Source organism: Asparagus officinalis, chromosome 3 (genome assembly GCF_001876935.1).
Source record: "Asparagus officinalis chromosome 3, Aspof.V1, whole genome shotgun sequence".
In the NCBI taxonomy this organism is placed as follows: domain Eukaryota; kingdom Viridiplantae; phylum Streptophyta; class Magnoliopsida; order Asparagales; family Asparagaceae; genus Asparagus; species Asparagus officinalis.
This window is the reverse complement of record NC_033796.1, coordinates 76,805,687-76,819,329: the sequence shown is the minus strand read 5'-3', so window position 1 is coordinate 76,819,329 and position 13,643 is coordinate 76,805,687. Positions and strand designations below refer to the sequence as shown.

At 39.1% G+C, this 13,643-nt stretch overlaps 1 protein-coding gene across 1 annotated transcript in view; it reads right to left on the bottom strand.

Annotated features, from left to right (window-relative positions):
- The window catches only part of LOC109835307, a 62,731-nt gene extending 59,614 nt beyond the window's left edge, over positions 1-3,117 (bottom strand). The window contains exon 1 of the mRNA XM_020403289.1: positions 3,091-3,117. Coding sequence (XP_020258878.1) covers positions 3,091-3,117 — 27 coding nt within the window. The remainder of the gene's footprint in view (positions 1-3,090) is intronic.

Sequence of the window (13,643 nt, the reverse complement as noted above, 5' to 3'; positions counted from 1 at the left end):
CTATTCCTGTAACAATGGCGAAGTCTACGTATTCGAAGTCGTAGCATCAAGTCTAAGGGAATTCATTCCTTTAGCACAACGTCACATGCGGAACGGACTTAAAACAATCCGCATGTAAGCCCGATTCAAACGGTAATCGGTAAGAGCACGTCAAATCCGTTGAGGGCTGAGGATTTGCCAAAAATCCTAAGTCAATGTCTGATACACATCGCTGTTTAGTCTTTTCACAGGAGAAAAACAAAGTCTACGTATTCAATATCGTAGCACTAAAAGGGTTAACTCTTTTAGCTTAACGTCACATGCGGAACGGACTTAAACAATCTGCATGCTAGCCCGAATCAAACGGTAGTCGGTAAAGGCTCATCAAACCCGTTAATGGCTGAGGGTTTGCCAAAAATCCTATAAATACGAAAGTCACTGACGCATCAGCTCCATTAGTTGGTCTTGTGACTTGAGCATCCAACGACGTTCGAAACCCTAAGGTCAACGCCGGACAACGCGTAACCCTAGGTCAACGCCAGTCAACGCGTTGCAATCAAACAGTCAACGTACGACGTTCGAAACCCTAGGGTCAACGCCGGTCAACGCGTGTCAACGTATGATGTTCAAAACCCTAAGGTTAACGCCGGTCAACACGTAACCCTAGGTCAACGCCAGTCAACGCGTTGCGGTCAAAAAAGCTAACGCACGACGTTCAAAACCCTAAGGTCAACGCTGGTCAACGCGTAACCCTAGGTCAACGCCAGTCAACGCGTTGCGATCAAAAAGTCAACGCGAGTAAATATATCATGACGGAGGTAGTCAGTTCAAAGTCAACTCGATGACACGAGCCAAACTCAACTCATCAGTTTTAGATTTGAGACTTCAACGACGGCCAGATAATAAACGCAGCGCCGGAAGGACTTCAGCTATTCGTCAAAGCATCGAATAGACTGAAAATCGAAGGAGTCAAGAGTCGAAGCTAACTACAGGTCTTTCATGCCGACTGAAGGTTGGACTAATCATATCCAAAGTATTCCAGCCTCTTCTACAAAAGAAACGAGTCTGGAACGCTTTGGAGGGGGTATCTGTAGGCATCGAAAATTGCCTATAGGTCTCCACGAATGGCTCAGTGCTAAGAAAAGACAATGAACGTCACAAAAATCCAAGTCACAGGAGCTTGATTGATGTCGACAAACACATGAAGTGGGTTGACGAACTATTTGGAGCAACGGAGTTTCAGAATAATAAGGATACGAACTGATCGGGAGCCCCATGTCACTTACAAAAGACGAAATGCCCTTCGTGTCTCATTTATTCTACAAATGATCTAATCATTGGAGATTATAGAACTTCTTGTCAGCTTTCCAATGTACTTTGAATCGTTCAAATCCGAGTTCGGATGAAGAAGTTACGGCGAAAACGAACAAACAGGCATAACGGAACGTCTCAGGCTGAACTGGGACACCCAAGGTGTCTCGGCACAACCGAGACACCCAAGGTGTCTCGGCACAACCGAGACACCCTAAGGTGTCTCGGTGTCTCGGCCAAAGCTGAGACACCCAAGGGTGTCTCGGCCAAAGCCGAAACACCAAAGGGTGTCTCGGACTTGGCCGAGACACCCAAAGATGTCTCGGAACTTGTGGAGCTATTTTGACTATGATTCTTTTTGAATATGAAGTAACTCAAAACATAAATGTTGTATATATTTTTGTCAGCTTTCCAACCCATCTGGAATCAGATCATTCAGAGGTCATATGAGGAAGTTATGATCAAAATAGTACTGAGATATCCAAAGGTGTCTCGGACCTGGCCGAGACACCCAAAGGTGTCTCGGAACTTGTGGAGCTATTTTGACCATGATCCTGTTAGAATCTGAAGAAACTCAAAACATGAAAGTTGTAGATATTTTTGTCAACTTTCCAACCCATCTGGAATTCTCGTGCCTCGGCGAAGCCCTGCCGGATTGAAGACTTAAAGTGCCCAGATTTCAGAGAGGAGGAGGAGTTAGATCTGCAGCCCGGTTCGTTCCTTAGGATTATCCCATTGCGGTAATCTTAAGAAGAGTGATTATCTCGCTTCGTCGAGATAAGAGCTACGGTTTCTCGATCCCTTCGCGGATAGACGAAACTCTGTCCAAATATTGATCGTTCGGTGGTCCACGGACTAACGCGTCCCCGTCACAGGCCAAGATCCCACGCAAGCAGCGGGCGATAAACACTCGTTGCGTTTGTTTGAAGAGAATTGTATTTTTTTTATTGTATAAAAGTCTTATAAAAAGACTAATTTTTTGTATTCGTTGTAAACGTCTGAAGTTTGTAATGAATCCCGCAATGAAACAATCAATTTTTACCACAAACAATAGGTACATGTTTCGGATAGTGACCTTGTTCAACTCGCGATAATCAATGCATAATCACATACGCCCATCCTTCTTCTTCACAAAGAGGACCGGTGCTCCCCGTGAAGAGTGACTCCGTCGAATGAATCCCTGAGATAACAACTCATCTAGCTGGATCTGCAGCTCCTTCATCTCAGCAGGCGTCATATGGTAAGGAGTTCGGGAAATCAGCGGTGCCTGGCTGTAACTCTATGCAAAACTCGACCTCTCTCACTCGAGGTAATCCTGGTATATCCTGGAAGACATCCTGGTACTCTGAGACCACTCGCATCTCACTCAAATATGTGCCCCGATCCTGCAATATGAACTCCTCGATGTATGCTAGATATGACTCCACAAACTGGTTGCCTCTGGAGGTCGCTACCACTAACTCAGGTCCATCATAAGCTCACAAACTGACTGTTTTCATAAAATAGTCCATACTCACATGGTAGGAAGATAACTAATCCATACCAAGGATAACATCGAACTCAGACACACGCAACACGATCAAGTCAATCCCGAACTCGGAATCATCCAAACTAACGATACATCTCCTACAAACACTCTATAAAAGAGACGTCTCCCCTAAAGAAGTAGATACAGATAAAGAAAAATCTAATGGCTACGCCACAAGCTGAAGTCTAACCATAAAATCGTAAGAGATAATAGAATGCGAAGCGCCAGAGTAAAAAAAATACGTGCTGGAAAGGAATTTATAAGGAAAGTACCTTCCACCACCATTCCGCTTGCGCCATGATCGCGAGGAACAACTGCATACACTCTACCAGTCTATTGTGCTGCATCACCTGGAACGTATGGGACTATCTGTCCCTGCTGGGTCCCCTGAATTGCTGGTACATATCCCTCAATCCTCGGGATTATTGGAGGTGCCTCAATCCTTAACTGCTGATCTTGACCACGTCCTTGAGTACGGTTCTGATGCTGCTGCTACAGATTCCTACCCTGCTATCCTGCTGTGGGTGCGCTGCGGTACTCTGCTGCTCTGTGTCCAAGCTTGTTGCAATTAAAACAAGCCCCATGAAATCGGCGTCGCTACTATGCCCTCTGTAGTCCTTTATAAACTCTATCCATCACTGTTGCCCTCTGATCCATAAGAAGGGTCATCAACAGGATCAGAGGGCACAGCAGCAACGCCGATTTCATAGGGCGTCGCACAAGATTGCTCGACTCCTCCGCTGACTGCACCCAAGAGCTCCCCGCCTCCAACTCCGGAAGCTGGAATGGACTTCCCTTAGGTCTCTTAGGAATCTTCCCAGCTTTTTATTTTTTTGTATATATTTCATACTTTGTAACTTGTAAGATACTTTATCAATGAATGAAAAAGTACTTTTTTGAACTTGGAATTGTATTTTCTTGTGTCGCAAAATTTCAAAGTGTTTGCTGAATGACTTAGCTTCTTTATGGACTTGAAAATTCTGCCTGCATACTCGAGGGTCGACTCATCTTCTATTAAAAAAGATGTCTCAAACCTGAGTAATCACTCGATGCTTTAGTTTTTTGTCTAAGTATAGGACTAGTAAAACCAATTGGGCCGACCACTTACTAGTCAGCATCTAAATGTCTTTAGACAAGTGCCTAAGCCACTTTTCTTGAAGTCAGTTGTCGGCTACTGAGTGTCGACTAGGACATGGTCGACTGCTTGCTTAATAAATATCATTTAGTGAGTTTCTAGAAGCCTTTATTGGGTATGTAAATGTCATTGTTCAAAACGACACGATGCTTTGTTAATTATTAGAACTTAATAATGACACTTCGATTTTTTAGTAAACTGACACGAATTAAAAAGGGAATGGCGCTTCAAATCTCGTGATGGACGTTTAAGATTTCGAGATGAATCTTGCCCGTTCATTTCAAAACGAGGCAACCGCCCGATTAATTCCATGCATCCCTTGAATGCTATAAATAGTATGATGGGGGGAGAGAAGAACTCTTTATCAGTTCTTGCTTCCAAATCTCCAGTGTTTCTTCCTCTCAAAACTTCCCAAATTTTTTGCAACGAAAACTTTTCATGGCTTCTTAAAGTTTCGTCAGTGGTCGCAACGAGGAGAAATTAATCTTCTCTGGCCTATCTATTCGAGGGTCTCGATTGTGAGTCTTGAAGGGTACTATGGCCTCTACGACATCCTAAGAGCCTTCACACTGGCGGAGTCAAACGGAAATGATCCGGTGTACCACCACGGGCACAACAGAGTACCACTATATTTGGCCCACCTTAAGCATGGACTCCGACTGCCACTTCATCCCTTCATATAGATCGCGTGCATCGCTATGGGGGTTTCCCCTTCTCAATTCGACCCTAATGTCATTGGGGTCCTGGTGGCTTTCATCGTTATCTGCCATAGAGTTGGTGTCCTGCCTAGCATGAAGTTGCTTGGGCATTTGGTTAGCATCAAGTTAACAAGAAAGGATCCCTATTATTTATTCCATTACACTAGCAGCTTCAAATTCATTTCGGATGCTCCAGAATCTAATAGGGATTGGAAGGAGCATTTTGTCTGGATTTTCAGTGCCGACGGTGTCCTCTCATGTTCCGAGTGGCCCAAAATAAACAAGGACGCGTTGAGGTCAAGCCCTCTATGCTGAGGAAAGATGACAATTATAGAAGATCCAGTCCTATGCTGGATCCCAGGAGAGGAGCAACCTCTTTGACACAACGTCACTCCGGGTGGCGCATATCTCGATGATCTTACCTACTGGAGTCAACAAGGCTAGGGTGAGTCTGCTGGCCCTCCCTCTTGCTAGAAGTCAGGAGACGGAGTCGAGGGGCTAGGAGTCAGGCTCCGTCACTAGGCCCCAGAAGAGGCTGAGGGGGTACCTAGAGCATGAAAAGGTAGCCGATATGAGGTCTCAAGTGACCAAAATTACTGCCCAACTAGTGGGGCAATAGGTGAGGTCGAAAAAGTTAGCGACCAAACGCCAAGTCTAACCAGCTGCATAACAGGTGATAGGATTAGTCCGGGTCAAACCAGCTACAGAACAACGGTCGGTCGAGGAGCAATCGGCCGCTCAAGCTAGTCGGCCTGATGAGGTCGATATCATCGATATCTCTCCCATGCCCAGGGAGGCAGCTCCATCAACTTAAATCGCTGAAGCTGGGACCATTGTTGAAGAGGCTATTGAGTCGACACCTTAGCTCGAGTCGACTCATTGGCCAGGCAAAGAGCCAGTCAGGTCCAGCAACGGGTGTTGAGGAACAAGTAGCATCCCATCCCGAATCTAGGGTGGACGAGGCTGCTGAAGAGCATGAAGCCGCCAAAGTGTAGGAAGGCTTCTGGCCTTTCCTTCACTGGATCTCGGATGTTGACTCTCGAGATTGGGAGGAGACAAATGCGATGTTGGTGGGAGTGCCGCTGGGCCCTTGTTTGCCTAGGAGGGAACTTCTTAAGGGCGACAAGTTCATCCTGTCGGCATCTCTTGAAAGGTAGACGTTGATTTTAGGATCCCTCTCTGCCCCAATCATAGCTGTGGAGTAGTTCACCCTGCCGAAGGATGAGGGGGTTCTGAAGTGGATGCCAAGATTTAGCTTGCATCTGGCTCTCAAGGCTCACTTGGTTCGGGGGCTCTACTAGAGCAGGAGTTGTATGAGCAGCTTAACTATATGCACGATTCTTCGTGGGAGTGGCAGGTGGAGCTGGCCAAGGAAAAGGCGGCCAAGAAAGAGGCAAAAAAGAAAGTTGGTGCCTTGGAGACCGAATTAAATGGTGTCAAGGCCCGCTAGCGCCGAGAAGTGGATGCTAGGGATAGAGTCCTTGAGGGGCTCCGATCCCATAATGCCAAGCAAGCATACTTGGTCACAGATCATAGGGGCAAGGTGGCCCTGCAAAAGAGGAAGTTAGACGTCTCCAGTGAGGAATCTCTGAGCGGGATGACCAACTAACTGCTTTGGCTAAGGAGGTCGAGTTTGAGAGGAGCCTTAAATTGGCGGCCGAGGAAGACGCTTAATCAAGTCGTCTCTCAGTCGAGCGGCTAAGGTGAGATCTCGAGGAGGAGTAGTCGAATCACTAAGCGTCCGTGACAATTGTCAATGACTTGGATGAAAGTACCCTAATGCCACTAGGAAGGAACCCTAGAGGGGGGGTGATTAGGGTTTATGCTAATCTAATCCGATTTATGCTAATTTAAAACTAATTAACAAATATCCTAGTAAATATGATATGTAACAATATATATATGCAAGGATAAGTAAACTAAGCAAGGGCAAACAATATAGTGGATGAAATAGATAAGATGCAATAGGCGATATAAGTGGATGCTAGGGATAGAGTCCTTGAGGGGCTCCGATCCCATAATGCCAAGCAAGCATACTTGGTCACAGATCATAGGGGCAAGGTGGCCCTGCAAAAGAGGAAGTTAGACGTCTCCAGTGAGGAATCTCTGAGCGGGATGACCAACTAACTGCTTTGGCTAAGGAGGTCGAGTTTGAGAGGAGCCTTAAATTGGCGGCCGAGGAAGACGCTTAATCAAGTCGTCTCTCAGTCGAGCGGCTAAGGTGAGATCTCGAGGAGGAGTAGTCGAATCACTAAGCGTCCGTGACAATTGTCAATGACTTGGATGAAAGTACCCTAATGCCACTAGGAAGGAACCCTAGAGGGGGGGTGATTAGGGTTTATGCTAATCTAATCCGATTTATGCTAATTTAAAACTAATTAACAAATATCCTAGTAAATATGATATGTAACAATATATATATGCAAGGATAAGTAAACTAAGCAAGGGCAAACAATATAGTGGATGAAATAGATAAGATGCAATAGGCGATATAAGCAATGAGCACAAGTATAAATGAACGCCAATGCAAGATCAAACATAATCAAATGATCACGGAGTTCGGACCTTCCGTCCTACTTCTCCACTCCCTACTCCCGGGGAGAAATCCACTACAGAATCGGGTTTTCAACGTTCACCTGAATAACGTATTACACCTCACAATTCGGTTTTCTAGTTCACCGAAAACTTTATAATCATTCATAATGTGAACACACTAACTACCACCTCAAGTGTTAGTCTCTAGCCTGTGTCTCCCTCAAGTGTTAGGAATTACAACCTCTCTCTAAGTATTACCACCTACTCTACTCCTCTTGCGACGACCCTGTCTCTCACCACACACTCCTCCTCTCGGTGTACTAGTGCAATACAAAGTGAACCTCACAATTAAGCACTCAAATCAACAAATGATTTGTTCCCGAAATAAGGTGAGAACACAATATAAGCTCACACTCTAAGTCACAAACACACAACCTAAATTATACTACGAATGTTAATACATTAAGCTCAATAGGTTGTGTGTGAACAAAGAGATAAATAAATCAAAACTAAACTCAATGTAAATCTAGCTTATTGAAATTAAGTTCAAACATATAAATAGCTAGAAATAGAGTTTAGAAAAACTTCTCTATATATCTGAGGGTTCTCTAATGGTCAGCTCAATAGGGAGAATAATTGGATGCTCAAACACAATAGATGATCTCCACTTGCTCTTGTAAAATTCTCTTCACAAACAAAACTCTTAAACACTCTTTTAAACAAACTTTAAAGCCTTGTTAAACTTATTTAAAACATTCTTGGTTCTTAAAATAGAGCTGGGTATAAGGGGGTATTTATAGGAAACCCCAACAAAAAGACCAAAAAACCAAAACATGACAAAGACTAAAAAAACTAGCTATTATGCGATCAGTCGACTGACGGCTTTTATCAGTCGACTAATGAGCTGACCGTTAGAGGCGTTTTACAGCTCATCAGTCGACTGACGGACCTTATCAGTTGACTGATGACCTCATCAGTCGACTGGTCAGTCGATCAAAACAAAACAGAAACTTTTTGTTATTCCAGACGTTTTCTTCAGTCGACTGAACATATTCATCAGTCGACTGATAACACTGTATCTACCTGATTTGAATAGTAAAACTGATTTTTAAAGTACCTTTAAAAATAGCAAATAAATTCTAAAAAATGTAAAACTTTGAAAAATCATTGTAAACATGTAAATAAACATGCTACAAAAACATTTTGGAATTGCACTTCTCAATAGTGAAAACTCATCAATTTTTAAATATGTCCAAAAACATGAAAACTAAACATACATGTTTTTGTCATTTGATATAAACACAATATTAAAACTTTTGTAAAATGATTTTATAGACTTAATGAATTGATATAAATTGATGTTAAAGTATATAAACTAATAAAACAATATTTTATCAAAAACACCTATATTTTGATAAAATCAACAAATGCGTGTGTGATTAATATGAGCTTAAAGTATCTACACACTTGTATAAACCTAAAACTAAATTACCCAAGCTTGATAGATCTTCAATATAGCTCCACTTGATAAACTGTGCGGATGAAGCTTGAACTTGGATCTTGAACTTGAATTATATTGGTTCACTCCACTATTCCGCCAACCTCCATTGGATATGATCGTGAATGCTCAATTTCATCCATCCTCCAACATATTGTTTACCTAGAATAAATATAAAATACAAACACTAGACAAACAACATTAGATGTAAATTGTTTGTAAATCATCATCAAAACAAAAGGACCCAACAATCTTCCCCTTTTTGATGATGACAAATAATTTACACAAAGAGATATACATGATACAATATGAATATATAAATTATAATTATTATGTATAAAAACAAAGGCAATAGATACTCATAATATTTCTCCCCCTTTGACAACATCAAAAAGGGGGAAACAAAAGAATGAAGAGAGCAAAAGCTCCCCCTACAAATAAGCACGGTGAGTATAAAACAAATATAGGGAAAAGCTTCCCCTATCAAAATGCCTTATGGAATATATGCAATGAATACTAAGGCATAAATATGTGAGCAAACATAGAAATAGAAAAACATGCTAGGTACAACTCACATATAAAAAGACAATGAGAACACATATTGATATGTCATTAAGAAATAATGTGTCATTACACAAACATGAAAACCATGTTTAAAAGTAGATTTATGAAATCAAAAGAAAAAGAACATGAGAATCATGCGAAAAGTTTTTAAATGAAAACAAATCACTCAAATGAAATCATAAATCAAAATTTAAACCCAAAATAATGTTTGATCAATAAAGGAAGTTTTCTTTGTAGAACTTGATCAAACCACATAAAAAATACATTATAAAGCATATTTGAAATTTGAATCATCTATTTGTGCTATATAATGAATTCAAAGCAACGAATCAAAACAAAATATTTTGACAAAATGCAAGAGAGGCAATAATATATCAAGCTCTTAAGCTTGTTCCAACCCATATAAACATTTTAGTACCCGGTAAACAAGATTTGGGAATAAACACCCAATAAATCCGAGGGTTATATAAATACAAACCTCTCAACAAAAATCAAAACTAATAATCATGAAAACAAAAGAATTGATCAAAGAAAAATTATTTTCATATTCAAAAAAAAAATTCAAAACATAATTTTTAAAACCAAGAAAAATAAAAAATAAAAAATAATACAATTCTTGGTTTTAAAAAGATTTTGGCAACCAAGCATTCTTGGTGCCGGATTGGTTAGGGATATGACCCCTATTATTCAAGCTCAAAGCCCTAGAGTTATGAACCTTCTTGGGCTCATGTCGTACACGGACACGGTCATAGCAAAAATTACTCAAATGACCCTTCCGATTACAATAAGTACAATGAAAAGGAAGCATTTGCTTATGTTGACCAAACGGTTGTGCACGAGATTCATTTGCAAAAATAGATGGTCTTATAAATTTAGTTTGCAAATGAGAAATATTTTTAAACAATGGTCTATTTGGAACATATTACAACTTAGAAACTTTTTTTGCATATCATAACAAAATTTTGCAAGATGTCCAAACCTACCACAAACATCACATTTAAAAACATGTGGTCTACTAGAAACATTTGAAAAACAATATTTTCTTTTCAAATCAAAATAATATTTGGCCAAATGACCAAAACGACTACAAAGATCATATTGATACACATGAGCATGCTTATGATGTACTTTATGTGCATGTGTGTGTACATGTGATGAAGAAACCTTATGAGATGCACAAAAGGAATTAATATGAGCCTTAGTGGGTTTATGTGCATCATAGCAAAATTTAGTAAGGTGACATTTTCGGCCGCAAATTGAACACTTGTAAACTTTGTTATATATGTGTACATAATGAGTGGATGATTTTGCATTAGACTTGGCACACATATCCACAAGTTTTTTATGGTTATTAATGCATGTAGTTAGAGTTGAATCTAAAGAAGAAATATAATTTTTAACATTGTTCAACTCATCATTGGGCATATTAGCATTAACATTAGAAGTGGAACATAAATAGTCATTTATGAAAGAAGCAATATCATTTTTATGTTCTCAACTTCTAACATGATATTATTTTTGTCATGAGTCAAGTTAGCAATATTTAATTTTAAATTATTATTTTCCAAATTTATCATATCATTGTTTTCTTTAAGAGCAATATTTTCTTGAGAAATGATATCAAATTTGGAAGTTAACTTTTCATGATCGGATTTTATATCTTCATGCTTGCTTTTTAAGTCTAAAAAGATATGATGTAATTTATAATAGGCATGCAATAATTTTTCAGAAGCACACGCAAATTCATTACTAGATACATTATTAATGAATTCGAACTCGCAAACCTCACTAGGGCTATCGCCTAGTGCCCGTGTGCATGATGCTCCAAAGGAACTTGAAGAGGAAGCCTTCAAAGCTTGTCGGATTGCCTCCAAGTCCCCTTGATGTGCTTCTATAAATTTTTATAAATTGTAAGCACTATCAAAATGAACAAACTTGTTAGAAAAGGATGAATCAAAAGCGTTAAGCAAAAATTCTAACAAGAGCTTATTCATTAAAGGATGAATCAAAAGCGTTAAGCAAAAATTCTAACAAGAGCTTATTCATTGTAAACATCTTATGATCATTTTTACTCCACTTGGCAAAAATTCTAACAAGAGCTTATTCATTGTAAACATCTTATGATCATTTTTACTCCACTTGGATTTCTTCGTAGAGGGTACAATATAAGCACAATTTATAATATCCCACAAATTGAAATGTCTAGATCTAACAAATATATTAAATCTAGAACACCATTGGTCATAGGGAAAATTATCTATTCTAGGAGCAACATTTATATCATAGCCTAAACAAGGTGCAACAAGCATATCCATAAAAAAATATGCAAGCAAGATAAATGTAATCAAAACTAGATTAGCACAAATAAGATAACTTGGATCTTTAACTCAAGGCGATTAAACCTTAAATCAAAGAGCACCAAGCTCTGATACCAATTGAAAGTACCCTAACGCCACTAGGAAGGAACCCTAGAGGGGGGGTGAATAAGGTTTATGCCAATCTCATCCGATTTATGCCAATTTAAAACTAATTAACAAATATCCTAGTAAATATGATATGTAACAATATATATATGCAAGGATAAGTAAACTAAGCAAGGGAAAACAATATAGTGGATGAAATAGACAAGATGCAATATGCGATATAAGCAATGAGCACAAGTATAAATGAACGTCAATGCAAGCTCAAACACAATCAAATGATCACGGAGTTCGGACCTTCCGTCCTACGTCTCCACTCCCCACTCCCGGGGAGAAATCTACTACACAACCGGGTTTTCAACGCTCACCCGAATAACGTATTATACCTCACAATTCGGTTTTTTAGCTCACTGAAAACTTTACAATCACTCACAATATAAACACACTAACTATCACCTCAAGTGTTGGTCTCTAGCACGTGTCTCCCAAGTGTTAGGAATTACAACCTCTCTCTAGGCATTACCACCTAGCTCACTCCTCTTGGGATGACCCCGTCTCTCACCACACACTTCTCTCGGTGTACTAGTGCAATACAAAGTGAACCTCACAATTAAGCACTCAAATCAACAAATGATTTATTCTCTAAACAATGTGAGAACACAATATAAGCTCACACTCTAAGTTACAAAGCCACAACCCAAATTATACTATGAATATAAATACAATAAGCTCAATAGGTTGTGTGTGAACAAAGAGATAAATAAATCAAAACTAAACTCAATGTAAATCTAGCTTATGGAAATTAAGTTCAAACATATAAATAGCTAGAAATAGAGTTTAGAAAAACTTCTCTATAGATTAAGAGAAAGAGATAGAAGAGTTGGATGCCTAAACACAATAGATGATCTCCACTTGATCTTGTGAAATTCTCTTCACAAACAAAACTCTTAAACACTCTTTTAAACAAACTAAAACAAACTTTAAACTCTTGTTAAACTTGTTTAAAATATTCTTGGTTTTTAAAATAGAGCTGGGTATAAGGGGGTATTTATAGGAAACCCCAAAGATCAAGAAACCCCAGCAAAAGACCAAAAAACCAAAATATGATAAAGGCTAAAAAACTAGTCGTTATACCATCAGTCGACTGACGGCTTTCATCAGTCGACTAATGAGCTGACTGTTAGAGGCGTTTTTCAGCTCATCAGTTGACTGACGGACCTTATCAGTCGACTGATGACCTTATCAGTCGACTGGTCAGTCGACCAAAATAAAACAAAAACTTTTGTTATTCCAGATGTTTTCTTCAGTTGATTGAACATATTCATCAGTCGTCTGATAACACTGTATCAGCCGGATTTGAATAGTAAAACTGATTTTTGAAGTGCCTTTAAAATAGCAAATAAATTCTAAAACATGTAAAACTTTGGGAAATCATTGTAAACATGTAAATGAACACGTTACAAAAAGAATTTTTGGAATTGCACTTCTCAATCGTGAAAACTCATCATTTTTCAAATATGTCCAAAAACATGAAAACTAAACATACATGTTTTTATCATTTGACATAAACACAATATTAAAACTTTGGTAAAATAATTTTATAGACTTAATGAATTGATATAAACTGATATTAAAGTCTATAAACTAATAAAATAATATTTTATCAAAAATACCTATATTTTGATAAAATCAACAAATACGTGTGTGTGATTAATATGAGCTTAAAGTAACTACATACAAGTATAAATCTAAAACTAAATTACCCAAGCTTGATAGATCTTCAATATAGCTCCACTTGGTAAACTGTGCGGATGAAGCTTGAACTTGGATCTTGAACTCGAATTATATTGCTTCACTCTACTATTCCGCTAACCTCCATTGGATATGATCGTGAATGCTCGATTCCATCCATCCTCCAACATATTGTTTGTCTAGAATAAATATAAAACACAAATACTAGACAAATATTATTAGA